This window comes from Aspergillus costaricaensis (genome assembly GCF_003184835.1).
Source record: "Aspergillus costaricaensis CBS 115574 unplaced genomic scaffold BO79scaffold_8, whole genome shotgun sequence".
In the NCBI taxonomy this organism is placed as follows: domain Eukaryota; kingdom Fungi; phylum Ascomycota; class Eurotiomycetes; order Eurotiales; family Aspergillaceae; genus Aspergillus; species Aspergillus costaricensis.
In genome coordinates, this window is record NW_020291808.1 from 156,670 (window position 1) to 180,929 (window position 24,260).

Here is a 24,260-nt window from a genome sequence, read left to right on the forward strand (position 1 = left end):
GATGCAACGCTATCCCGTGTTCTTCCACTTTACACTCCCACAAGACGAAGTTCAAGTAGGACAACTGCCGCCATGTACTCCGTCCCTATCATCCTTCGTTATTCTCACGATCAGACCGTCCACGCTTCCACCATGCCCATTCCCATACCGACCCAACATGCTGTCCTTTTGGCAGCTCCTCCAGCTACTGCTGGCCACCCTCCCAGCAGCAGCCATCAACCTCACCGGCTATGAATACATCGTCGTAGGCTCCGGCGCCGGGGGAGGCCCCTTGGCTGCCCGCCTAGCCCTAGCAGGCCACTCCACCCTGCTCCTCGAAGCCGGCACCGACCAAGCTCACAACCTCAACACCTCCGTCCCAGCCTACGCAGCCCTCGCCGCCGCAGATGACCATCTCTCCTGGAACTTCTTCATCCGCCACTACGCCGACGACGCCCAACAAGCCCGCGACCCCAAAGCCGTCTACACCACGCCCACCGGCGAGCAATACGTCGGCCTCCATCCACCCCCAGGATCCACCATGAAAGGCATCCTCTACACCCGCGCCAGCACCCTAGGAGGCTGCACCGCCCACAACGCCCTCGTCGCCATCTACCCCCATCGCTCCGACTGGACCTACATCGCCAACCTCACCAACGACTCCTCATGGCTCCCCGACCCCATGCGTGAATACTACATCCGCCTCGAAAACAACCACTACCTACCCCCGGACGTCCCAGGCCACGGCTACACCGGCTGGCTCTCCACCGAACACGCCCCCATCAACCTCGTCCTCCAAGACCCCCAACTCCTCTCCCTCCTCCTCGGCGCTATCTTCACTCACCCCCGAACCATCCTCTCCAACCTCATCTCCCTACTCCTTGGCGACGTCAACTCCCCATACCCCTCCCGCGACTCCAAACCCGCCTACTACCAAACCCCCATCGCCACATCCTCGAACGTCCGCAACGGCGCCGCAGACTTCCTCCGCATCGTCCACTCCGCTACCAACCCAGACGGCAGTCAAAAATACCCCCTAACCATCCGCACAAACTGCCACGTCACCCACGTCCTCTTCGACACCACCTCCCACCCCCCTCAAGCAACAGGTGTCTCCTTCCTCGACGGCCCCTACCTCTACCGCGCCAGCCCTCTCTCCTCCCCCCACACCCCCAGAACCCCCGGCACCGCCACCGCAACACGCGAAATCATCCTCTCCGCAGGCGTCTTCAACACGCCCCAGATCCTCCAACTAAGCGGCATCGGGCCCGCAGACCTCCTCAAGCAACACAACATCCCAATCCTAGTCAACCTCCCAGGCGTCGGCGCAAACCTCCAAGACCACTACGAAACCTCCGTCGTAGTCGAAGCCCCATTCCCCTTCCGCATCCTAAACGGCTGCACATTCAACTACACGTCCGACCCGTGTTTGATCCGCTGGCTGAATCTAAAAGGACTCCACAAAGATCGCGGTATATACTCCTCTGCAGGGTTCACAAGTACATTACTCCACCATACCCCCTTCCCCAACACATCCGCTACCCCCAACCACAATAACGACAACAACAATGATGACTACAACACAATAATCTACGGCGGCCTCGTCAACTTCCGCGGCTACTTCCCGGGCTTCGAAGTCAACCTAACCCTAACGCACCACTCCTTCACATGGGCCATCATCCAAGCACATCCATCCAACAGAGCCGGAACGGTGAATATCACTTCGTCAGATCCGCTCGATTCTCCACATATCCTCTTCAACTCCTTTTCAGACCCTGGTTCGGAGAAGGATCTATTCGCCTTAGTGGATGCGATTAGGGTTGCGAGAAAGGCATTGAAGAGACAACTTATACCTACGTGGGAGACGCTCCCGGGGAAGGAGGTACAGGGGTATGAAGAGCTGAGGCAGTATGTGTTGGATACGTCGTGGGGGCATCATGCTGTCGGGACTTGTAGGATTGGAAGGGGTGAAGGGGGTGATGATGAGGGGGCGGTGGTGGATGGGAGGTTTAGGGTTAGGGGCGTAAGGGGACTGAGGGTCGTGGATGCGAGTGTGTTTCCTAGGGCACAGGGGACGTTTCCGGTTTTGGGGGTTTATATGTTGGCGGAGAAGGCGGTGGGGGATATTTTGGGGGATGATGGGGGGTGAGGTGGGGTGGGTTGTATGTAGATGGGGAGATATTGTGTAGGTCTGTGGTGATAATGATGATGATGATGATGATGATGATGATGTAGGGTTCGTTTGGCAGTTAGTAACTTAGTTAGTTTGCCTACAAGTGGAGAGTGATTGAGAAAGATGCCGTGGAATTACTAGTGGATCTACGTGCCATTACAGGGTATGATTGTCTTCTTTGGAACAGGAAAATGGCATCAACTTGAAGCATAAGGCATAAGTGACATGTAAATGAAATGGTATTCTGGCTGGGTATAGTATTAGGGATTATATAGCGAGGGATATCAGTGGGTAATGTGGTGTAAACAGGAAAGTGAAAGTAGGTAAAAGGAAGATAAAGAGGGAATCGTACGAAAAGAGTAGGAACAGGCAAAGAGGGAATAGGAAGAAGAGCAAGAAGAAAGGCGCTGCAAAGAGAGCCTCTAAGCAAAAGGGGAAAAGAAAGAGATGAGAAACGAAACGAAACGAAAAGAGAAGGAAAACACAAAATAAGTGAGGGTAAGTGTGAATGAGTGTGTGGTGAGGGGAAGGAGATCATTTCTTGTTGATCTTGTTCAGATAGTTTTTGATCTCTTGGTTGCCTCTTTCCCTCACATCCGTGAGCCAATCTCTCACTCCCCGGCTACTATCTCCCACCCGGATAACACCGTCCTTCACACCCTTCCATCCTTTGATGGGTTGTTCTATAAAACTGTGATTGCCCCAGCACATCTTAGACCAGAGCCCCTTGTCGGGCGAGGTCCGCAACCCAGCCCGACTCTTGTTGCAGTCATTGCAGTAGTCGGTCGCCGGGCAGTCAAGACACATGTACCACTGAGGTGCTTCCAACTCCCACTTGCTCAACTTCGGCTTATTGCAGGGCCCCATGCACTGCAGCGTGCAGCCATTACTTTCATCGACGTCGATAGTCTCGTCCGGGATGGGCATGCTGTCGGGAGTCGTCACTGCCGTTGTTGGGGACTCGTTTGTACTATCAACAGAGCAATGACAAGTGCACGCGCTCTTGACGGACTGTGGGCTTAACGGCTCCCCAGGATGGGCTGCTGGCGCAGAGGCAGTGCGGCTTGGGTCCACCTTCAACCCCATCCATCCATCGACAGCAGGCATTGGCGCATCGCGATCGTAAAGGAATGCCGACAAGGTGTGCTGGAATTCATCGTCACTGACTTGGACCGCGTCGGCATTGGCACGATCAAAGATAAGAGACGCTGCAATTCCGGCATCCTTTCGGAGATTAAGCCAATTCAGCACCTTTGCCAGTGTACGGAAAGCAGACATGTCGTTGTCATCAACCCAATCGTCCAGATCGGCAATGCAGAGCTTAAAAGCTTGGTCGGCTATTTCGTACGCCCGACGTTTATGATTCATGTTTGAAAACATTTTTGCGAGCGTTATGAGAGCATTAGCCTTGGCAGATGATTCTATGACATCTGCTATCCGGACATTGTTGATCAGATCAGCCGCTGCATAACACAGAGCCATCCTCAACGATTGGACCTTGGTCTTGCTGAATCGATAATAGTAAATGTCGAAGCGCTCTGTGATAATAATGCTGAGCAGTCTAGAGTCGACTTGAAGGGTCTCGTCTCTTATCATAGCATCCAGTATCCTGTTAAAGATATCCTCGGCCATCCTGATTGCATGGCAATCTTGTCGGTAGATGACCGCAAGTTCCGATAGCATGACACATGTCTCATGGAACAGCCCTTGATAAGCCCAATAGTTGATGGCACTGTCGTAAATTCGTATAACGACTTCAACGTTGCCAGTTGCCACGGCTGCCCTGCGGAGCCAGTCATCCTTGTTCGTTTGGCGAGAGCGGCTCATCAGCCAAGTGGGAATGAAGTTGGCTTCCTGGGTAACCATCTGTCTTTCTACCGTATTGATGATCTCCATATGATCTTCCTTCTCCGCATAAATCTGCACAAGAATAGTCAAGAAATAATTCAGCCCTCGGCATTTCTTGAAGTCGCCGCTTAGTGCGTCTGTGCATCTCTTGTAGGCTAGCTGCTTATCACCGAGGGCCATGCAGGCTTGGACGGAAAGCATATAGACCCTCTTGCATCGGTTAAGATTGAAATTAGGTCGCAATGCGGCATCTGTATTTTTCCAGCACTTGAGGGCTTCATCAGTGTACTCCTTGACTTTTCTCCACTCATCCACAGCGATGACTCCGGCTTGGGGCACAGAATGTTCTGCAAGTCCAAGCAATGAATATAGCTTCTCTGCACACATTGAATCGTCCAAGTACCGGTTATGCCTATACAGGGAAAGAGCATACTCCCGGTCATTCTGGTTGTCCGATTCATACAAAAGGAGGGCGGCTGTGAGTCGCGCTTGCGCAAATCGTGTGCGCGAGTCTCTGCACCACGCAAACAGATCTTGAGCGATCCTCGTGTTGATCTGGTCATCATCTCGGGACCAGTGCTTGTATTGCCCAGTCTAAACATGTTAGCTCACCAGGATTGATTTTTATCGGTATCCAGATACGTACATTGAATAACGCGCGATAGGCAAGCCTGTATGGCACCTTAGCGCCCTGAGGAGTAGATTTTTGAACCCAGCTGCGAATATGGCCTTTAGCTAGATCTTCCAGCATTCCTTCAGGGCGCTTCTTCAGGGCCTGGGCCCAGGTCCATATCTGAGTCGGAAGAGATAAGTTTTCCCTCTCGTCTCTTTCTGTCAGCTTTTCTATCCAAGCCCGTACAAGTTCATTGGTGCTCCTGGCCTTGTCGGTATCATAGATATCGAAGTGGATTTGCTTGTCAGATGAGTACCATATTATATCCTCGAACACAGAAGAAACGCCAGTTTCGTTTGTTAGAACCCTGCCCAAAGCTTCTCCGACCTTCTTCAGCTCCCTACCCGGGATCTCCTGTGGTTTTGCGGGCCTCGTGTCCCTGTAATGTGACATCTTATCTTTGAAGCCCTTCTTAGCATCTTTGGTACTGGGTCGCTGCCATTGGGGAACCATTTCTCTGTCAATGTCTTTTAGATGCTGGATGAGGTGACAGGCCGCATATTGACAGAGAGCGGTAGGTTTATCCGCTTTGTGATCGCAAAGAACGTCGCATAGAGTGACAAATATGTTAACCTTCTCAGCATTGACGTCCAGTCCTGGCTGGAATTGACCCCTTTTGACGCATTCTCTGACCTTTGCGTTGCGGAACTCGATGTATTGATAATCACCGATGGACGGGGTTTTGCGGGATTTCTGATTAGAGTTCTCAGTCTCGTGCTCGGGTCGGGAACACCAATATAGCTCGCGGTCCAAATTCGAGGGGCCCAAATCGGGAGGAAGCATCTGCCGCTTGAAAAGGAGACTATGAAAAGGTCAGATTGAACGTGTACCGCGCTTTCTGGGTTCAGCAGTCCTTACTTCTTACACTGAGACAGGATGGGTTCCAGCCCCAGACCCCTTACCCGCGCATCATCGTCAAGGGCAAGTATCTGGTTTAGGTTGGTCACCGTGAGAGTCTGCTTCGCAAATGCGCACCAAAATAACACTTTTTTGACAGCCTTCTCAAGTGGCTCGTTGTCTTTTGCCAGAGCTCTCCTCACCAAAGCGTCTTCTCCATCACCTATCATCTCTTTGAACCTGCCAAAGCTCTTCGGACCTTTAACTTCATACTGTTCCATAATTTCGATGGTCTGGTCCAACACAGACAGGTTTCCTAGTAGCCATATACCGCATTAAAAGAAAAGAACTTCCACATAGGAGGGATTAGTCAGCTCACCTTCTGATAAATGCTTTATGAAGTCCGAGACCTCCTTGACGAGGTCCTGATGAAAACGTAAAAGGTGCGAGAGCTTGGTAAAGGAACTCATGCGTTGGAGAATGATCTTGTCTTGAAGAGGGTCAGTATTCCACATGCTGATTTCAGGAATGGATGCTTTTTCCGCCAAGTCGGATGGAAAGAGTTCTCCCTGATCGTGAGACCCAGTCAGGAGGACCCAAATACGATGGTTCCTTTCCCCAAGTGTCTCATATAAGAGACCCAAAAGTGATTCTCGCTCTTTGGGCTGCATCTCCGAAACACCGTCCAGGAGGATGTACAACTGTTCGGACGAATGTGATCGCTTCTCAAATCGCTTCAGCACGAGCTCATCCCAGACCATTTTCGCATCGCGCGAATCCAAGACAGGTTTGGTGGCTATCGCGTCACACCACTTTGGATCCTGGGCTGCAATCTGGAATAGAATAGAGGCCACAACGCTGGCGAAGCTCTGATTGTACTGCATGCCCGGCTCGAACAGAAAGTAAGTGACTATTAGTTGCTGTCGCACAGTTTCTTTCTGAACCAGAGTTTGATCTCTTCCGGCTATTGATGGTATCAGCTGATAGCAATGTGCTGTTAGGAACGTCTTTCCCACGCCATCACCGCCTTTAAAGTATAATAAAGGACAGGTGCCGTGCGGGTATAGCCACTTCCTAAAATAGTCATTCTTTTCAACCCACAGTAAACCGTCATCAATCAGTTGTGGCATGAATGAGTCCATCCGAGTGGCCATCTGAGACATCACTGTGAGGTTGAGATTGAGCTTGCTTTGGAGGGTTTTCGTCAGCTTGTCAAACACGTTCCCTTTCTCAGACATGCTGTGCATATCGAACGAGAAGGCAGTCTGCTGCATCTTGGTATTGGTATTCTTGATCAGCCAGTTAACGCCATCTTTGATCTCTTTGGTATCATTGTATCCTTCGATTTTTATTGACTTATGGAAGTTCTTGATCGCTTGTTCAACCTTTTCGCATTTGCCGGTGGTCAAGTCGGTTTGGTAATTGAAGAGCTTTTTTGCGAAAAGCGCTAGGGTTGGAGACCCCGTTAGTTGCAACTCTGAAGACAAATGATGTGCACTTTTCTGTGACTTGTATAGACCTACTGATACGTTTTTGGCTTCGCAGATCGTGCCCTACATAGGAGCAAAACTGCAACAAGGCGATGAAAACACCCACTAGGCTTTGCTTAGCAGTTGGCGTGACGACGGGATATTTGTCGAAAGTATCAATTTCTTGCATTGCAGCAGTGATTGTCTGAAATGTTGCCTGAACAGTGTTCAGGTCTGCGCTCACATCCTGGGCAGCCTGCTTGGTATGAGTTATCTGGTCGAAACTGGGCTGGTGAGATGAGCAGAGATTCCCGCGCATGGTTTACCTTGAGCAAATACGATATGCCCCCAGCGAGCAGTTTGGCTGGTTCGGCATACTAAGTTGGTTAGATAATTGAGCGAAATTCTTTGGAATAGCCATATACATACAGTCCCGCTTGCGTGGCCTTCGACATAAGTGCACGCTTTCTGTGCCCAGGACATACACTGTTGCACTGGCTCGCGTAATTTGTTTCCAAACTTGTCAGCTTGGGGGTGTCTCCAATCGCGGAAAAGGGCCTCTGTTTGAGCGAGAGGGTCGCTTGCTGAGTGGAAGTCGGCTAGGTGCGCTTCTTCGGCTGGGTCGAATTTCAAATCTCCCTTTGCCTTTGCAAAAGCCTTATCCCACAGCTGCGTCATCGATTCCTCGCCATACCCCAATCTTTCATCGTCCCCATCTTTGCGATTCAGTAGCGATTTGACGTCCTTCATGGTGGGCGTATCCGATCGTGGAAGTCAGAGACCTGCGAAAAGCAATCCCACAGTCGTCGCGATGGGGCGAACTGAAATACATAAGACAGGGGGAGGCAGGTGCGGCTGAGCTGAACTTCGTCAGCCATCCCTATTCATCTCGCTCTATCATTGCTCGATCTGAATCGACCTGCATAGTTAGAGGCACACTAGACGAACCATGGAGCACGGCAGGGGCCCTCATTGGGCCGATCGATCGAAGCTCAGTGGCAGAGATCCCGAGCAGGTGGGGACACGGGAGATTAATCGCTGCCCAGCTGACAGCGTGGTTCTTCAGCTCAGAAGTTTACTGATTCTATGCGCTCGCGACGCGTGCACTTGGATTGACTTCTAGCGGAGCAAGTTCATTGAATGTGATATCTAAAACCAAACATACTTATGATGTCTCCATTTCAGCACGTACATCATGGAGTGTTCCATGGATTGGCATGAGGGATGGGTGGCTAGCGCGCATCTCCGGTGATTTGACGATCAGCAAAGAGACCCACTGTCAAAAGTTTAGCACCTCTCCTGGTTGGATCGCGATGCGGAGGCCCCGTCGCATGCTCCATGCTCCCAACATGGTCCCGGAGCATTGGAACTGCAGCTGCAGGTCGACCATGGACCATCTGACGAATCAAATGTGTCCTTTGGTGGTCGTCAGTAATGAAAATGTGATTGCAAGAACGTGATGGCACTGACACAGTGACGGAACCCATTACCCCAAGGGGGAATGATATGCTTCGCCCTGGCATGGGCCCCTTCATCTCCACCAATGACGGCAATGCTGGAATTATTGTGTAAACCAGTTGCAGAATAGGGAGGAGGGAGAGAGAGGTATAGAAAGGGCAGAGAAGTATGAACACAGACTCGTGTCTGCCGTAGGTTCATGCAAGTCATGATAAGATGACATGGCTGCTTGTTATCGTAAGGAGAGGTGGGTACACAACGAGTAAGTACATAGTTTGGTGCTAAACTTCCGATAGTCGGAAGTAACTACCTCAACATCACGTGTATGAATCTCGCTCATTAATCACGTGATGCTATATCAGGTGATAACAGCCATTCGAGGCTATTCCTCTTTGAGTTACCGTTTCTCCGATCCATCGAAACTCTTGATGGAATCAATTATTCATGAAATGATTCTCCCGATGGACCTCGCCCTTCCTTCCCGCGGATCAATGTCCGACTTCTTCATTCGACATGGCTCCTACCAGACCTGGCAAGTCGGGTAATTAGCCAGACGTCTGCTAATGCAGCTTCGGCCTTCTCCGCTCGAAAAAACGACTTCCAACCTACACTGAGCTCAAAACCACTGACATCAACATATCACAAACACGATAGAGCGTAAAAGCAAGCATTGAAATGAGAGAATGCTTTCAGTTTGCCTATTGCAAATACGCTGAAAGCCACGGGCTATTTTAACAATGACATTGGCACCGATTGAGAACAAAATTACCAACGTGCGCTGCTATGCGACTTTCCGCCTAAGGTACTGCTGGTGGGGCCTGACCGGATATCTCGGTGCTCCAAAGCTCACGTCGTCTGACCGACCATATCTATGAACAAAGAGCAAACAACGTCTTTTCGCTGCTATAACTGGATGACGGTATACGGTGTCTTCTCAATAAGGGGCTTCTCTTCTAGTAGCATCATATGGTTCAACGCTTTCATGGCCACCGCTGCCGCTCGCCAAATAGTTGCTACAGGGACTTCTCAGGGTCCGTGAACCCTGAGAGTCCCTGAACCCTGAAGCCAAGCGCCAAGCGCCAAGCCCGTCCAGTGCCGACCTCAGCGCGAATACTTGCTGCGCGATTTGTTCGTTGTCCGCGAGCAGTGGATAAACGACCTACTACGTACCCACTCGCTACTTCTTGTCATTGGATGGTCACTCTCTATACTATATGAATTTTGCTATCCGGCTATGCCGGCACAGCAGACGCCTGTCTGGGTAGCAGCATATAAGAGGTCCTTCTTCTCTTCAGGAAAACTAGAGCTGTGGTGTCCCAATCGCTTCTCTCCTGCAATAGATCCCAAACTACCAGCTGGTCCTCTCCAAGACAACGCTCTCAGCCATGCCTTCCTGGATCGTCAAGCTCGGTGCCCTTGTGGCTTTGGCGCATACCGTCGCCGGATCCCAGATCTCCCTCAGGACGACCACGCCGCCTGCAAATGAGTACGTGACACACTGCACTGTCATCCTCGATGATGAGCTTTTTGGCTGCAAGGGCAGTTCGAAGCCTTTCGGAAAGAAGTGCGGCCACAACAGGGGCATCCAGACCAAGTCTATCTGCGATACATCATCTGTCACCGTGGATTGGTCCACCGCCCAGGTCACCTTCCAGGATAACAATGGCCACTCGGCTAACTGCACGCTGAGTTCGACTGAGGAGGGAGGTCACTGCAACACTGACGACCCTGATGAGTTCCCAATTGAGCACAATGGAGCGGAGAGGCTCGGAGCCGGAGCTGCCCTCTGGGGTCTTGGCACCATGGCTGCCACCCTGTTTATCTAAACCTGACGATTGAACTCAAGAAACTGGGTAAGTGCTTCCGGGTTGAGGCGCCAGCAATGTCCAACTACTGCTGGTCCTAGACAGTCGACTAACAATCTCCTACCTGGTTAGGTCTTTCGTCATTTACTTGATTACACTATTCCCATGATCACTGGCTCAGCTACCATACCATCGATACCGTGGAAAGCAAGTCTACCATGGATGCCGTTATCATATACCCACGATCTCCCGCATCTATGCCTGAAAGGAAAGGGATAACGCAGGACCGAACACACTGAGGCAATACTTTCTAATGAGCTATTCTTTATATTTCTTCGCCTCTACCATTATGTATATAGATTTATTTCTTAGTCAAAAATAACGAGGGAAAAATAAAAAAAAACACCACCAAACCTCAATCTCTGATATCCACCCGCCTAGCTACCCTCAAAGCGAGCAGAAGAGTCTTCGGCACCGTATACCCGAGGTACCACTCGTCCTGCCCGCTCCCGGCCCAATACTTCCGACCAAAACCTCGCTATGGCGCTCGTTAACCGAAAACGAAGTTAGTTCGGCCAAGGTCATGCAACTAAGCGTTGGGGCTGCCGCGCCTTGGCACACAGTCGGGGAGGAAAGCTCGGCGCCCTATACCGCTTCGGGTAGGGTTTGCATTAGTCTGCCCTCGGCGATTGCTTACGACTGGTATGAAAGGCTTATCAATTCTTATTTGAGTCATGTATATTTCGGGTTGGTTTGTATAGAGGTGATTGGGTATGTTGCGTTTCTTTGGGTCGGAAATACATATGCACTCGGATGAATCTTGGTCAAGTTGGAAAGTGCCGAACACGGAAGATGTTTGACTGCACTTAAATATTCGGTTAGTCTAAGTAGTAGTGTTCACTTTAGTTTTATAAACCCCTGATCTTTTGATTGGGAGTAGGTAGAACATTTAAATATGTGTGTCTAAAGGATAAGGAGAGCAAACAAATGCTCTAACTGCATAATAGTATAAACACGAACTAACTGAAGTCACAAGACATTTATCATAACCAAAACAGGTCTATCGTATATATAATGACTGTAAACCCCGCCAAGACCCGCTGCGAGGATACCAAGACCCCTGCCTAGTCCAAAGTAGCTAATTCTCCAATTGGACCCCACCATCTAAGCCCACCTCTTCTCAGCATAGCCATAAGAGCCATCCGCTTAGAAAAGCGACGAAGAGCATCCAGCAAGACCCATCGAGATACCAAAGTTGGAAAAGTGTCCAGCAGTGACACCAACCTGGCCATTACCCGCCGAGCAGGAGGTATCGCGCTCACCACTACACTTGACCGTGCTGGCCTGGGTTCCGGAGCTGTAGTATTCCTGTAGTAAACCAAAGTTAGGAAAGCGTACAAAGCGGACTCATAGAAGTAAGAAAACTCACAGTGCCATAGTGAACAAAGTCCCAAGGCCACATGACGTACATGTTCTGAAAGATAGCTAGTGAGCATTGAATGTCAGGTCAGATAGAGTTTAGAGCAACTTACCGGAACACCATCATTAGCATTGTTACCCCGGTTCAGGGTGCCGTTCTGAGAAGCACCAAAGTTGGCAAAGTCCTCGTTACCGATGGGGTAGGCGGCAAGGGCATTGCTGATGATTGTCTTTCCGGGGAAGTTCTGCGCAAGCGCGATGTAGGAGATGTAGGTGAGAGAGCCACCGAGGGAGTGTCCGGTCGATTCGATGGTGTAGTCGGGGTACTGCTCGACCAGCGACTTGACCTCCGAGATCACATCATCGTGCACGGAAGACCATGGGGAATAGATGCCGTGCATCATCTTGGCGCCGGAGGGGAAGTTGACACCAGACAGGCTGGGCTCGACCAGAGTGGTGTCGACGTCGTTGGCAATGTCGGTTGCTGTTGTTGATGTCAGTTTAGTTCTTAATCAATATGGTTATGGTTTTGATGTACTAACCGCTAGTGGAACCCCTCATGGCGACGGTGATACGCTTCTTCTCGGTGGAGTAACCGATGAAGCCCTTGTAGTTTGTTAGTATAAGCAGGCTTGATGGGAGCACGGCACATACCTGGGTATCGGTTGTGAGCTCATTGATTTGCTTCGTGATGGTGACATCGAAGGCAGTACCGGTACAACCGGTGTAAGCTGCAGAGGACAGCTGCGCAGCTCTGTGTAATTCCGTCCATTCGGCCGTATCTGCAAGAGTTAGAGAATGGCGATACCAAAACGTCGTAGAAGGCTAACCGGCAGTGGCTCGTGACTGGAGCATTGGCACAGCCAAAGCCAGAGGAGTCAGGGCGAGACCGCCAAAAAGAGTGGACTTTCCGACACGCATGACGAAAGAAAATGAAGGACAAGAAAAAAAGACTGAAGTAAGAAACGAAAGGTGCTACAATGAGTCTCGAGTTTGCAGGTAAAGGAAAACAGAACCGTTCTACCCAACTTCCTTTATAATGCTACATCCTTATAATCTGTGTGCCGGTAAAAGCTTGATCGGTTGAAACAACACTGATACATCACCATAGGTCGGGTACCCCGGGAGGGAAAATCACCGGAACGGAAATCATCCTTGGATAGGATTAGATTAGGGATAGACTTCGAAACCATGTGCAGCAGTCACCCATGCGCCGAGGTTAGAAAAAGGCAGTTTGCCTGCGGTTGAGAACCATCAGTGGCTCACCAGAATTCGGGATGTGATTAGGGCTTGCTCCGTTGTTTCATGATCGGCTATAGTGGGGATCCGTTCGGGCGACCCAATTTTGAGCCCCGGGCGTTCAGTGGTCAGACCGCACCCTTTGTCCTAGAAGTGTAGCTCCTTAGCGGCCGGTAAATGGATTGCCAGGAGTATACTTAGAACCGTTCGACATGTCTCGTCTTCAGTACCTCTGGAAAAACCTCGGAAAGGTGTTTGAGACCTCAACGCGGGTTCCGCCCCACTCAATCGTTTTCGATAGATGTTCGCCCGCCATCACACTGAACTTTGACTGTCGCAGATCATTGAATCGGATGCCAATTCCGCCATTGTCGCGGGATGGATAAGTGGCCTCATAATTGTCCTTGATGTACCGTGTCTGGATGCCGAGACTGAACGGTGGCATGGATCAAGCGAACTCGAGCATGCCGTTAAATGATACTAAAACACACTCGGCCCAAGTCATCTTCAACATTTTACCCATTTATCTGGTTTTTGTGGCAGATTGTGGTCGCGAGGCAAGTGCCCTGTCCCACAGCTTCAAGGTAATGGAAAAGAAAATATCCGCTTGTTTTCATTTTCCGGCGTATCCCAGTCCGATTATTAGCCACGAGGCACTGTCCATGATCGTGAACACGCATGGGACGGGACTGTCAGTCTGTTGAACATTAGGACTGTGGGCCGAATTCGAGAAGATCAGTCTCCACAAAGTATGACCACGGGATGATCGTAGAAGAATTGAAAGGTGTGAACCGTCACAATTGCCATTCTCATGGCCCACATGGTCCTGCCCAATTCTCAGTCGTTGTTGCCGGTTTTCCTGAGGCGACAAATTGCAGGAACTTGATCGTAATCGTCGTTTCACAGAGATATGGGCCTAGCCAGCTTGGTTAGAATGTGTAATGCGGAAATCTGGATAGCCTCCTATTGTATCCTGGATTCCCCAGATAGAGATTATAGGGAGACCAAGCCGAGGTCCGCTGATATGCTGTGCAACGTAAGCACAATACTGCCCAGAACTCCATGGACTTCTTTCTGGTCAAAGCGGCTTTTTGATCATTGATAGCAGGATTGTGATTGCCTGAAATAAACCTTCGATCATTGTTCTGGTTTCGCTTGGCACTCTGATCGTTACATGTATATTTTTTGCAGTTTCTATGGAATAGATTGTAAATCGATCGTATTTACCTATTGGATCAATTTACATTCAATTCCCTCAGATCAAACCAGGTGAAAGCCGCCTTTCTTCTCATGTGTACTAACCAGCAATCGGATCGTTCATGCCCGCGAAACTCCCGGTAACATATTTGCTGATACGACCAAAGTAGAGGATATGAAAGCTTACGTGTAGCAGAGCATGCGCTAGCCGGAAAATGACCAATCACTCTTATTTTCATTTCTAGCACGTCACTGCTAATATACCGATATACACCTGGAAGGTTAGTATGCTGCCCTCCTGTAAAGTAAGCCTTTACCTAGAGCTATTGTGAACTCCCTCCATCTTCACCACGTACTTCATGCATCAGATCCAGCTGACCTCTGCCTGATCTTTATTCCGAATTGCACAGGCTTGACAAACCACATGTTCTTTGACCTCATGTCTGTACCATCTTTCTGCTGTATATCGATGTCATAGTCCCGAATGAGCTGCGGGATGAGCTTATTGATCTCATACAGCGAGATATTTTTGCCGATACAAGTCCTTGACCCAACTCCGAAAGGAATCAGACACTGTTCCATTACTCGGAGCTTTTCAGAGTCATCCGTCAGCCATCTCTCAGGCACGAAGTCGTCAACATCGGAGCCCCAGATACTCTCATCCCGGTGAATGACCCAGCTATTTACACCGACATTTGTCTATGACTCCATTAGCACATGTGGGGTACAAATCCAGGAAAGGCACAACTTACACCCTCCGGGAAGAATCGTCCACAAATCACAGCACCACCCTTCGGCACGATACGGAGAAGGGGAAACCCAACACCCGGATGCAGACGCATCGACTCCTTGATAACAGCCTGCAGATACGGTAATTTCTGAGTATCCTGGAAAGAAGGCTCGCTTCCTAGACCAGCATCTTGAATTTCTTGTCGCAGCTTCTGCAGCTTCTCGGGGAACCGAAACGAGTAGAATATCACTGAGCTAAGACCAATTCCCGTGGTGTCACTCCCAGCACCAATATTGGATGCTGCGCTTGTCTGAATATCCCTATCTGTCAGGCCTTTGACGTCCTCTTGCCGAGCATGAAGAAGCCTTTGGACCATGGGCTTTAGCCCCTCAGGAGATGGATCTTTGAGAAACTCCTGTGACAACTCCATGAACTTCTGCGCGTTGAAACGAGCCACGTACAAGGCATCTGACTTCGCGAAAAAGCTGCCGAGGAAAAGAGCCAATGGCCGCAGCCAGAGGAGAAGGCCCACCAGACTGCTAAAGGTGAAGCTGTTATCCAAGTTGGAGATCAAGTTATTGATGTCCTTGCCTTTATCCAGGAAACCGAATCGCTCGCCGTACTGTTTAATTTAGCATGGCTCTATCGGGGTAAATAAGGGAAAGGTTGGGCTGGAAGAGCATACCGTAATCTCGCTAATGGTATCAAAAGCAAAGCACTGAAGCCAGTGTCCCAGGTCCAAAGTCAACCCGTCCTTTGCAGTGGAGTCGAGTTTCGCACGCAACCGCCGGATGCAGTTATTCACATAGGGCTCGTACGATACTACAGCAGACATGGCGTACATGGCTGCGACCTTGCGACGAGCGCTGGAGTGATCGGCCGTGTTTCGGACGGAAAAGAGGTTATGGCCCTCCGGGTCAGGTGAAAAGTTCCAAGCTTCGTACCAGTCCGACTTGATAAACTTGGAGCCGTGGGCATATATGGTCTTTAGAGCATCGAGACCATTGACACTGTACCAGCCGGGTGCGATCCGCACAATCTTGCCTGTGAAAGTCTTCAGCATCCAATCTTGTTTATTCTCTGGTCTTCACACATACCATGCTCCCGATGAAGTTTGATATTGGTATATTGGAAATCACCTCTCATCATTTGTCTGATATACCAGAATCGAGTGAAGCGGGCCAGAAAAGGGCCGGGAATGTCACGGTCAGGGGACAATGCCCGTCTGACGAAGACCCACAGGACCAGGCCTAGAGCCAGAGCGGCAAGCGCGGGGGTGGAGTACATGAGCATTTTGGAATCCCGAAATGAACCAAAGCTCTGCTGTTGTGAGCAGATTCTTGATGAGTCTGTGTTTACTTGGAGCACCAGTCCACACTCTTATACTCCTGCCACGCATATAGCCAAGTAGTCCTCGGAGGTTTCGGTCTCGGAGATGCTGACCATGCATGCATATTGCTTTGAATGTTATAATCTAAGCGACTTTTGTCTCCACTTGCAGTTGATCTGCAGGGATATTTGCTTGACTAAGCGGATCTCGGCTCGATGAGCGGAAGTTGCAGTTGAACAAGATCTATTATACGTTGAACATCGAACAGCGAACATGGTTTTGAACAGCTTTTTCGGAGAAATGATAAATCTAGCAGTTGGCTCAGACAATATCTTTTTTCATCAAAATGTTTAATATCGCTATGCTACCCTTTGAATCGTCTGTAGTCATATCGGTCCTCGGAAGTGCGGACTGCAGACGCGGGGGATTCCCGATCAGGGTTCAATGCATCCCGTCAACAACCCGCCAGGTGGCTCTGATGTCCGCCAATGAGACGAAGATGGAATAATACCCCACGGCCCGGGGTACCCTTTCAAGACTGCACGATAAGACGGCTCCAGCCCACATTACCCAGACCTGTAACCAATTGATCAATCGTCGATTACTGAGTACTATTTGTGTCGGTGAATCTCACCACGTCTGGTGATTACGCCAATTATATCACGGGTCTTGATGTCTTGTCTGCCTACAGTACTTTCCCCCTATATTACTTCTTCAGTAAGCACCTTCACGTACAATGAACATATTAAACTCCACTGCCCATTTTACAAACTCTTCCTGGCAGTCAAGAGATATATACATCCTCTGGATCAGGCGTTTGCCAAGTACAGCTGCCAGTCTCGATCTGGTATCTACTTATGAATCTATCGCGCATACCTGTACGCTAATAGATTATGGATATATATATACCCGCCAAGCCAAGAAGAGACACCAGCGCTGGCCGACCCGGAGACAATTGTAGATGAGAAGGAGGGACATCGCGATATATGTTGAATGACGAAAGGGACCGATTCTGAATGGCGCCAATAGAATAACGGCTTTTAAGCACTGCAATTCCCCTGTATTCTCAGCGATATCTATGAATCTTTACTTGAGTGACAGAACCGTGCAATTTTCGTACATGAATAACTTAAGAGAACTGTTCCGAGAACGAAAACTCAAAGATGTCATAGCGAGCTATTGATCTTCTGTGTTTATACTTAAGTTAAGTGGGTGGTTGTGTCTGTGCTCAAATATATCATACGCGTCCTAGTAAGGTAGGATGACTGTCCGCCAAAAGTCCCTTCAAAAAGTAAGAAATAAATAATGAAAAATAAAAAAGCAATATACTGTCCTCTTCCTCGGACTTTTCAAATAAAATGCCGACAACAACAAATTCACCAATTGACCGAGGAATCACGGTGCGGGTACTTAGTTCAGGGTGCACCATGATGTTGTTCAGAAGCGGCGTGCAATTGTTTGTTGATTTAGGAAACCCCGGCGGAACCATAACGCAAGCCAATAGACTCAACTGCGATGGCAGAGTTACTCTCGCAAGCCTCATAATGATGCCAACGGTAGATGGCAACCAAAGCAAAGAATTTAACAACCCTCTCTGGCTAACAGTACTTCCGGCATGGACGCATTATTTATTAATAGCCAAAAGACCCTGTATGGTGTCATACTAGTTCCATGCGTTGGAATATTGCCAATCCTGCAGGATGACAGCCTTATCACACCATACCCATGCAGGGATAACCCATGTTACATAGCGGATGCAGCCACCCGCCCAATCATCACGGCGACAATCTTATCCATCTAATCCATCTTACAGATACAATCACATCTCATCTATTCAATTGGATTCTCATTATTTACAATATCCTGACATACACATATACCGAAAACACCAACAAAAGAAAACTCCTATCCATCCTGCCTAAAATCCTTGGATACCATAATCCCGTGCAACGGCACCTCATCCCCCTCCTCGCCATTGCCCAACTTACCACCACTGCCACCTCCAACCAATCCACTCGCTCCCCTACTCCCCCTAATATTCGTGACCGTCAGGCCGCGATCGTGTTTGGGCCGCAACACCGCATCCAACTTGATCTGCTTCTGCGTGACGCCTACGCCTCCCTCGTCGTCAGGTAGATGGTAGAAGGAGTGGCGATTGGCGCGCGCCGCCGTCATGCCCGCTGTGCTGCCCGTGCTGTCAGCGGGCATCTGGCTATCGCCGGACTTGGAGAGTGGAGAGGTGCGACTGCGGAAGAGAGCAGGCACGAGGGCGGATTTGAGGCCGAGTTTGCGGGCGGCGAGTTGGAGGGCTGGACGGAGGGTGGGGAGACAGGCGGAGACGATGCCAGCAGACATTTCGATTGCCGTCCAGCCGACGGTTGGGGCAAGGGTGTAGCTTGAGTCGGCGGAGGTGTAGCTGAATAGGACGGTGAAGCGGTAGGCGGAGGCGAAGATTACGCTGTTTTTGGTTGATGTGTTAGTGGTGGTGGTTTGTTAAGGGGGGCAAAGGGAGGGGGAATTGTTACAAGAAACCCAGGCCAAAGGCGACGGTGAGGGCGATTTTTTCGGATAGTCGGAGCTGGAGTTTCCAGACTTGCGGGAGAGGAAGGAATAGGATGATGAGGTCTGTGGCGATGGTAGAGGTTGCATTGGCGATCCAGGTGCCGACTTGACTGATGCAGTGGCCGGGGAGACTGGGGTACCAGAGTTTCTGGACGGGGACGCAGATGAAGATGAACAGAAAAGTGATGCAAATGACCCAGAGAATGACAAAGGTGCCGATGGCGTAGGCCCATTTCTTGAAGTAGGGAAAGCGGAAAATGCGGTAGTACATAAGGAGAATGCTGAGTTTGGTCCAAACCAGATTGAAGACGTAGAGAATTTCAGCGACCACAAGGTATTTGGCGATCAGGATGATTTGGGAGGTAGGGAGTTTGTCGGCGTGAATTCCCATGCCCTCGTGTATCATGGCAAAGATGAAGCCGACGACAATGAAGTTCCATAACTGAGTTGTATTGTTAACTGTATGCATTGGTGTAGGTGGTAGTGAAGAGGAAACCCTACCATCGAGAAAATAATCATCCAGTCATCCCACCATAACTTCTGCTTGCGCTCGAGACGGGAGATCACCCGCAGAACAACACAAATAAAAGCCAACACCGTCACAGAGACCGTGGTGGCCGTGGCCCATGGCTGGAGATCTTGCTTCTCACCCATCGCCCCGGACGGAGACACATACACACGCAGTTCAAGCACCAGCACCAGCACCAGCACCAGCACCAGCACAGGGACAGGAACAGGAACGGGTGGTCCCACGCCCGTCAGGGCGAGAGCGGATCATTTAATATAGCAAAAGCATTAAGGCGGGAGAAATGGATCATGCAGAATGAGTAAAATCTTCAGCAGCAGACCAGGATCCGGCAGAGGGTCCCCACTCGGGCCAGGCGCCAGGCCACACAAACTTCAGTGCGGATCCAACACTCTACCATTCAGCAGATGGCAGCCGTGACCAACGAATCATCCGCAAGCGATTCCCCCAGGTCTGACCTGTCAAATACTCAATTTTTGAAGTTTTGAATGCGCGGGAACTGGTCCGACTGTGCCGGTCTGTCGCCAAGGCCACGCCAGCCGCGACCGGTTCGCTTTAGTTGCGACCAATATTGGACTCCTTGCCTTCTAGACTGTTTTGCTTTTTACAGGCACACGCCCGGATTTGATCCGGGGGGGAGTCTCGAGCCTCGAATCTCGTGTCCATCGGGTTCCTTCCCGGTGGACTAGTTGATTAGTTTACTCGATAGAACTTCTTAGTCCAGGCACGCGAGATACATCCGTCCATACATGAATATTCTTCGTATCTACATATAACTCTGATCTACAGAGTCCTACCTAGTATGGGGGGTTGATAAGGTTGAATCGCGCTTACGCCCCATATTTCTGAACCATCTCCAACACCGCCGCATTGACTTCCTGTGGGTTCGTCGCATTCAGATAATGCGCTCCTTCCTGCACCAGCACCAATTTCGCCTCCTTGGACGTGGTGAACTTCGAGATCTGCTCGCTTGCCACCGTCGTCTGGAAAGGGGTGTCTTCCGTGCCCTAAGGACAGTAGTTCGTATTAGCCCCACCCCCAACCAAACCGAACCGAACCGAACCATTGCAACACTTCCCCGATGTGTCTTTGGAATAAACTCACCTGTAGCCAATAAACCGGACACTGCACATCTCCGAGCCTCAACACCAACCCATCCCTCGTCAACAGACACATCAGTGCCATGCGCACCTTCTTCCGTCCTTCATCGCCCTTGTACACTTCCTTCAGGACATCTTTCCAATATCCGACCGTCTCTTCTGTCGCTCCCTTTCCGAAGCCAATGCCCCCGACCATGCCGCACCACACATCATCCACGACAAATTCGGGGGTGGGTGTCGCACTGCTCCATTTCTCCAGGAATGGGGTCAGTAGCGTTACGGGATCCCAGCAGCCCTTAGCTCTGGAATCGGAGGACTCGTAGTCCATGGATGTGCCGAGAGGGAGGACGCCGAGGATCTACGACCATCATTCACACGCAATTAGTACAACACCACCGTCAAAATATTACCCATCCTCATTAACGAAAAATCATAGTTAATGGGAAAGAATAACGGGATATACGTACCCTCTCCGGCGCCAACAGCGCCATGCGCATAACAATCCACCCACCCTGGCTGGTTCCCAGAGTGAACGCCTTCTCAATACCCAGCTTATCCATCACCTGCAGAGCCATGATGGCCGTATCCCAGTAAGTAAAGTGCTCCGCGACATGGCAGTGGGTGGCACCATGACCGAGAGGTTCAATAGCGAGGAGATTCGCCGCGTTAGTGAGAGTCTCGTCGTTGAATTGGGGCTCGTAGAGAGCAACAGTCATGCACATGGAGTTGATGAGCACTACGGTCGGCTTGGCGGAGTCGTAGGTGTTGTTGTTGCTGAGGCGGTAGCCGACGTCGATGCCGCCCAGATGAGGGACGGCGATGGTGGTGGTTGCTGCCATGTTCTCTTTGCTTCCTTCCAGTGAATGATAATGTGGTATGTGTAGTAGAGAGAGGAGATAGATAGATAGATAGATAGCCTCTCTACTCAAAAAGGAGGTGAAATTGAGGAGGGGTAAGCTTTGGAGATGGTATCACGTGGGGCTAACACTGAACTCTACTCAACAACAACAACTCAACTGTCGTTGTCGTGTCAAATCGATAGTCCATTTCATTTCTTGGTACCAGGTACAACTTACCGCGCGGACAAGAACCAAGGAACCAACCAACAAACAAACATGAGCGGGGGATGGGGATAACTCCTTCCCGAAACTGACACTGACAGGCCAAATGACAGTTCATTTGAACGGAGAAGCTACCCTTTTCGGATGGCAACCCTGACTCCATTTCCAACACAGAAAAACCTCGGAGGCTAGCCTACAAAAGCCAGAAAGTTAAACCCTAACTGTAACTCGCCTCACTACGGAGTATCTATTAGTACTACATCGTACCTCGGCCTCACCCCGAAACCCTCCCGAGTCTCAACCGAGACAAAAAGAAAAAGGGATCCGCAGGGCTGGGTCCCTGCCACGCGCTCGATTGGTTCCTGCAGCTCAGATTAAACTTCTGATGGGCGTTTCGGGCGCTTTTTAGCGGGTAAGCCACTGTGCAGGGGGAAGCAGAGTAGCCTAACTAGTCTAGTTGTTTGTGTTTGTCACACTTGGGGACTGACTCGCAACTCATCATGTCATGAGTTCAAACAAAGGTATTAACTTTGATTAATAACGGTCGGAACAAACGGAGAAAGGGAGAAGGACCGTGGAACACAAACTTATGACAGGAAAACTTAAGCTTAATGCCGCGTGGTTGGGTGGGGAGAGTTATTCGTCATGGTGGGTGTCCAGCTTTTGCCATGTGCCGAGGGTTCCGGCATAGTAGAAGATTTTTTATGATTATGAAACATGAAGATGCACAGACATACAGACATCATGCGATCGTAATCAAATCATGTCATACCATACTCATAACTAGCCCACTGCTATAAGACAATCCGATTATACCTTCTCTTCGTGGGAACTGCCTCCCTTCTCCCCATCATCAGCCACCTCCTGACCATCTTCCACCATCCTCTCCTCCGGCACCTTCGCCCACCCGATCTTCCACCAACTCTTCGTAAACAACTCCTCCATTCTCTCCATACTCCTTCCCTTGCACTCCGGGAACCCAACCCCGGCCCACACCGTCGCGAGCGTCGTAAACGCCGTGAACAGCGCAAACGGGCCCCAAGACTGCATACTCTCAGTCATACTGGGGAACCCGCGCGTAATACCGAAATTAAGCAGGTTCTGGTACGTGAAAGCAATCGTTACCACCGTGCCGCGAATCCGGGTCGGACAGATCTCCGATGCCGTGAGGGAGAACACCGGGGCCCAGCCGAAACCGTAGCCTACAGCGTAGAGGCAAATTGCGACAATGCAAACATACGAGGCGGCGGAAGGGGAAGCTGTTCCGGATGAGGAAGGTGGACTGAGGGCAAGGTAGCACGTTAGGTACAACAGACAGACGACGTTGATGGTGGAGCCGATCAGCAGGAGAGGACGCCGGCCGAAGCGTTCCGTCAGGAACCAGGCGTAGAAGAAGACGGAAAGGACCTTGACGAGGCCGTAGATAGCGGTGAAGAGGAGGATTTGGGAATGGCCGAGGCCGATGGATTCCAATATATCTGGGGTATAGTAGGTGATGCTGTTGCCACCAGACATAATAAAGAAGGTTTGGATGAGGGTGACGAAGAGGAGGATTTTGCGGGTGGGTGGGTGATTGATGCATTCATGGAGGAGAGATAGGAAGGCTTTGGTGGGAGTGGTGGGAGTGGATGTGGTGTCGAGTTTGCTGAGGAGTTCGGCGTATTCGCGTGCGAAGTACTCGGTGCTTTCGTCCATGCCGCCACGGAGTCGAGACAGGCTGCGACGGGCGGCGTCGACGCGGCCGCGCATCATGAGGTAGCGAGGGCTTTCGGGGAAGAAGGGGTATCCGAGGAAGAGGATGATGGCCGGGATGGATTGTAAGACGAGTGTGGTACGCCATTGCCAGCTGGAGCTGTCGGGAATGACTAGGTACGAGGCGTAGTTGATCCAGTAACTTCCTGTGACGCCGCTCATGATGCTCACGTTGTAGAAGGTGGTCATCATTCCGCGTAGCTCGAGGGGTGCAACTTCGGAGATGTATACTGGCCCTGCTGACATTCCCAGTCCAGACCCTAATCCGGAAAGAACACGCCCGACGAGGAGTTCGGCAAAGGATCCCAGGTTGGCGGCCATGAGAACGGCTCCGATCGCATAGCAGATGGCGGCAGCGAGGATGACTGCCTTTCGGCCGCGACGTTCGCCTAGTGGTCCTGCGAGCAAAACTCCGACGGTTTGGCCCTGTATATAATAGCACTTGCTTAGTTCGTGCACTTTGTAATACTGTCGAATCACATACCAGCAGCATGGAGGAAACCGCCCAGCCCTCATTATTCGAAACAGCCGTGCTGGAAAGTTTATCCCAGCCAAAATCTGGATCCCATTGCTCCATTTGCATAGCACCCGATATATTGGACGTGTTGAAGCCATGCAGACCACCGCAATACGACGCCCAAATGATGGCCAGCCAGATGTATAGTCCGCGAGCCGCAGGAGGCACCTGTTTGATGGCTTGGGGGGAAAACCCGCCGCCTGCTGCTCCCATGCTGAACTAAGGGTATGAGTTCGGGGGTATTTTTCGACAGAGAGAGATCCCAAGTTACCAAAAATGGGCTGTCAACATGCAATTGGCAACTCAGGCAAAGGGATCTACTAAATACCCCAGGATATCACGGCCGACGCAACCAAACTCATGATCAGTCCACATCTGCAGGTTTGGGGGGTAGCAGCCAATCCAATTTGGCCGGATGTCATCCGCTGCCAGCCAAGTCTGGGGTATGCGGATCCTATCCGGGGTATCTCTTGGGTTACTCCGGCTGGCCGGAGCTGTCCATGAGAACCATTCCCTGCGCACTGACATGATGGCTTTGTGGTACCACCAATGAGGGCGGCGCTTTTGCCGTGATGATGTTCTTGT

General features: G+C 50.5%; 8 protein-coding genes across 8 annotated transcripts; 2 read left to right on the top strand and 6 right to left on the bottom strand.

Annotated features, from left to right (window-relative positions):
* Positions 1-157: 157 nt before the first annotated feature.
* On the top strand, positions 158-2,128 carry BO79DRAFT_280243 (GMC family oxidoreductase; the record flags this gene model as incomplete). Its single annotated transcript, XM_025688041.1, has 1 exon — positions 158-2,128. One exon carries the CDS (start codon positions 158-160, stop codon positions 2,126-2,128), a length of 1,971 nt encoding a protein of 656 aa, XP_025541911.1.
* A 527-nt stretch (positions 2,129-2,655) lies between these two features.
* Positions 2,656-7,729, bottom strand: BO79DRAFT_190944 (uncharacterized protein; the record flags this gene model as incomplete). The annotated part of the gene is made up of 7 exons (XM_025680778.1): positions 2,656-4,594; positions 4,647-5,475; positions 5,532-5,826; positions 5,890-6,957; positions 7,034-7,253; positions 7,306-7,356; positions 7,409-7,729. The coding sequence occupies 7 exons, from the start codon at positions 7,727-7,729 to the stop codon at positions 2,687-2,689; spliced, it is 4,692 nt and encodes a 1,563-aa protein (XP_025541912.1). The 3' UTR covers positions 2,656-2,686.
* A 2,021-nt stretch (positions 7,730-9,750) lies between these two features.
* BO79DRAFT_190947 (uncharacterized protein) lies at positions 9,751-10,629 on the top strand. The gene is made up of 2 exons (XM_025680779.1): positions 9,751-10,290; positions 10,375-10,629. The coding sequence occupies exon 1, from the start codon at positions 9,823-9,825 to the stop codon at positions 10,261-10,263; it is 441 nt and encodes a 146-aa protein (XP_025541913.1). The 5' UTR covers positions 9,751-9,822; the 3' UTR covers positions 10,264-10,290; positions 10,375-10,629.
* An 819-nt stretch (positions 10,630-11,448) lies between these two features.
* On the bottom strand, positions 11,449-12,582 carry BO79DRAFT_226236 (putative alkaline lipase; the record flags this gene model as incomplete). Its single annotated transcript, XM_025683776.1, has 6 exons — positions 11,449-11,610; positions 11,672-11,716; positions 11,775-12,145; positions 12,204-12,267; positions 12,316-12,443; positions 12,492-12,582. 6 exons carry the CDS (start codon positions 12,580-12,582, stop codon positions 11,449-11,451), a joined length of 861 nt encoding a protein of 286 aa, XP_025541914.1.
* A 1,826-nt stretch (positions 12,583-14,408) lies between these two features.
* Positions 14,409-16,120, bottom strand: BO79DRAFT_280252 (cytochrome P450; the record flags this gene model as incomplete). Its single annotated transcript, XM_025688042.1, has 4 exons — positions 14,409-14,796; positions 14,850-15,449; positions 15,513-15,871; positions 15,925-16,120. 4 exons carry the CDS (start codon positions 16,118-16,120, stop codon positions 14,455-14,457), a joined length of 1,497 nt encoding a protein of 498 aa, XP_025541915.1. The 3' UTR covers positions 14,409-14,454.
* A 1,942-nt stretch (positions 16,121-18,062) lies between these two features.
* On the bottom strand, positions 18,063-19,373 carry BO79DRAFT_280256 (uncharacterized protein; the record flags this gene model as incomplete). The annotated part of the gene is made up of 4 exons (XM_025688043.1): positions 18,063-18,125; positions 18,165-18,615; positions 18,683-19,161; positions 19,221-19,373. The coding sequence occupies 4 exons, from the start codon at positions 19,371-19,373 to the stop codon at positions 18,063-18,065; spliced, it is 1,146 nt and encodes a 381-aa protein (XP_025541916.1).
* Positions 19,374-20,016: 643 nt separating this feature from the next.
* Positions 20,017-21,193, bottom strand: BO79DRAFT_280259 (alpha/beta fold hydrolase). The gene is made up of 3 exons (XM_025688044.1): positions 20,813-21,193; positions 20,350-20,703; positions 20,017-20,252 (listed from the first exon to the last, which is right to left on the bottom strand). The coding sequence occupies exons 1-3, from the start codon at positions 21,182-21,184 to the stop codon at positions 20,076-20,078; spliced, it is 903 nt and encodes a 300-aa protein (XP_025541917.1). The 5' UTR covers positions 21,185-21,193; the 3' UTR covers positions 20,017-20,075.
* Positions 21,194-22,216: 1,023 nt separating this feature from the next.
* On the bottom strand, positions 22,217-23,888 carry BO79DRAFT_226240 (sugar porter family MFS transporter; the record flags this gene model as incomplete). Its single annotated transcript, XM_025683777.1, has 2 exons — positions 22,217-23,584; positions 23,643-23,888. 2 exons carry the CDS (start codon positions 23,886-23,888, stop codon positions 22,217-22,219), a joined length of 1,614 nt encoding a protein of 537 aa, XP_025541918.1.
* Between the last annotated feature and the right edge of the window lie 372 nt (positions 23,889-24,260).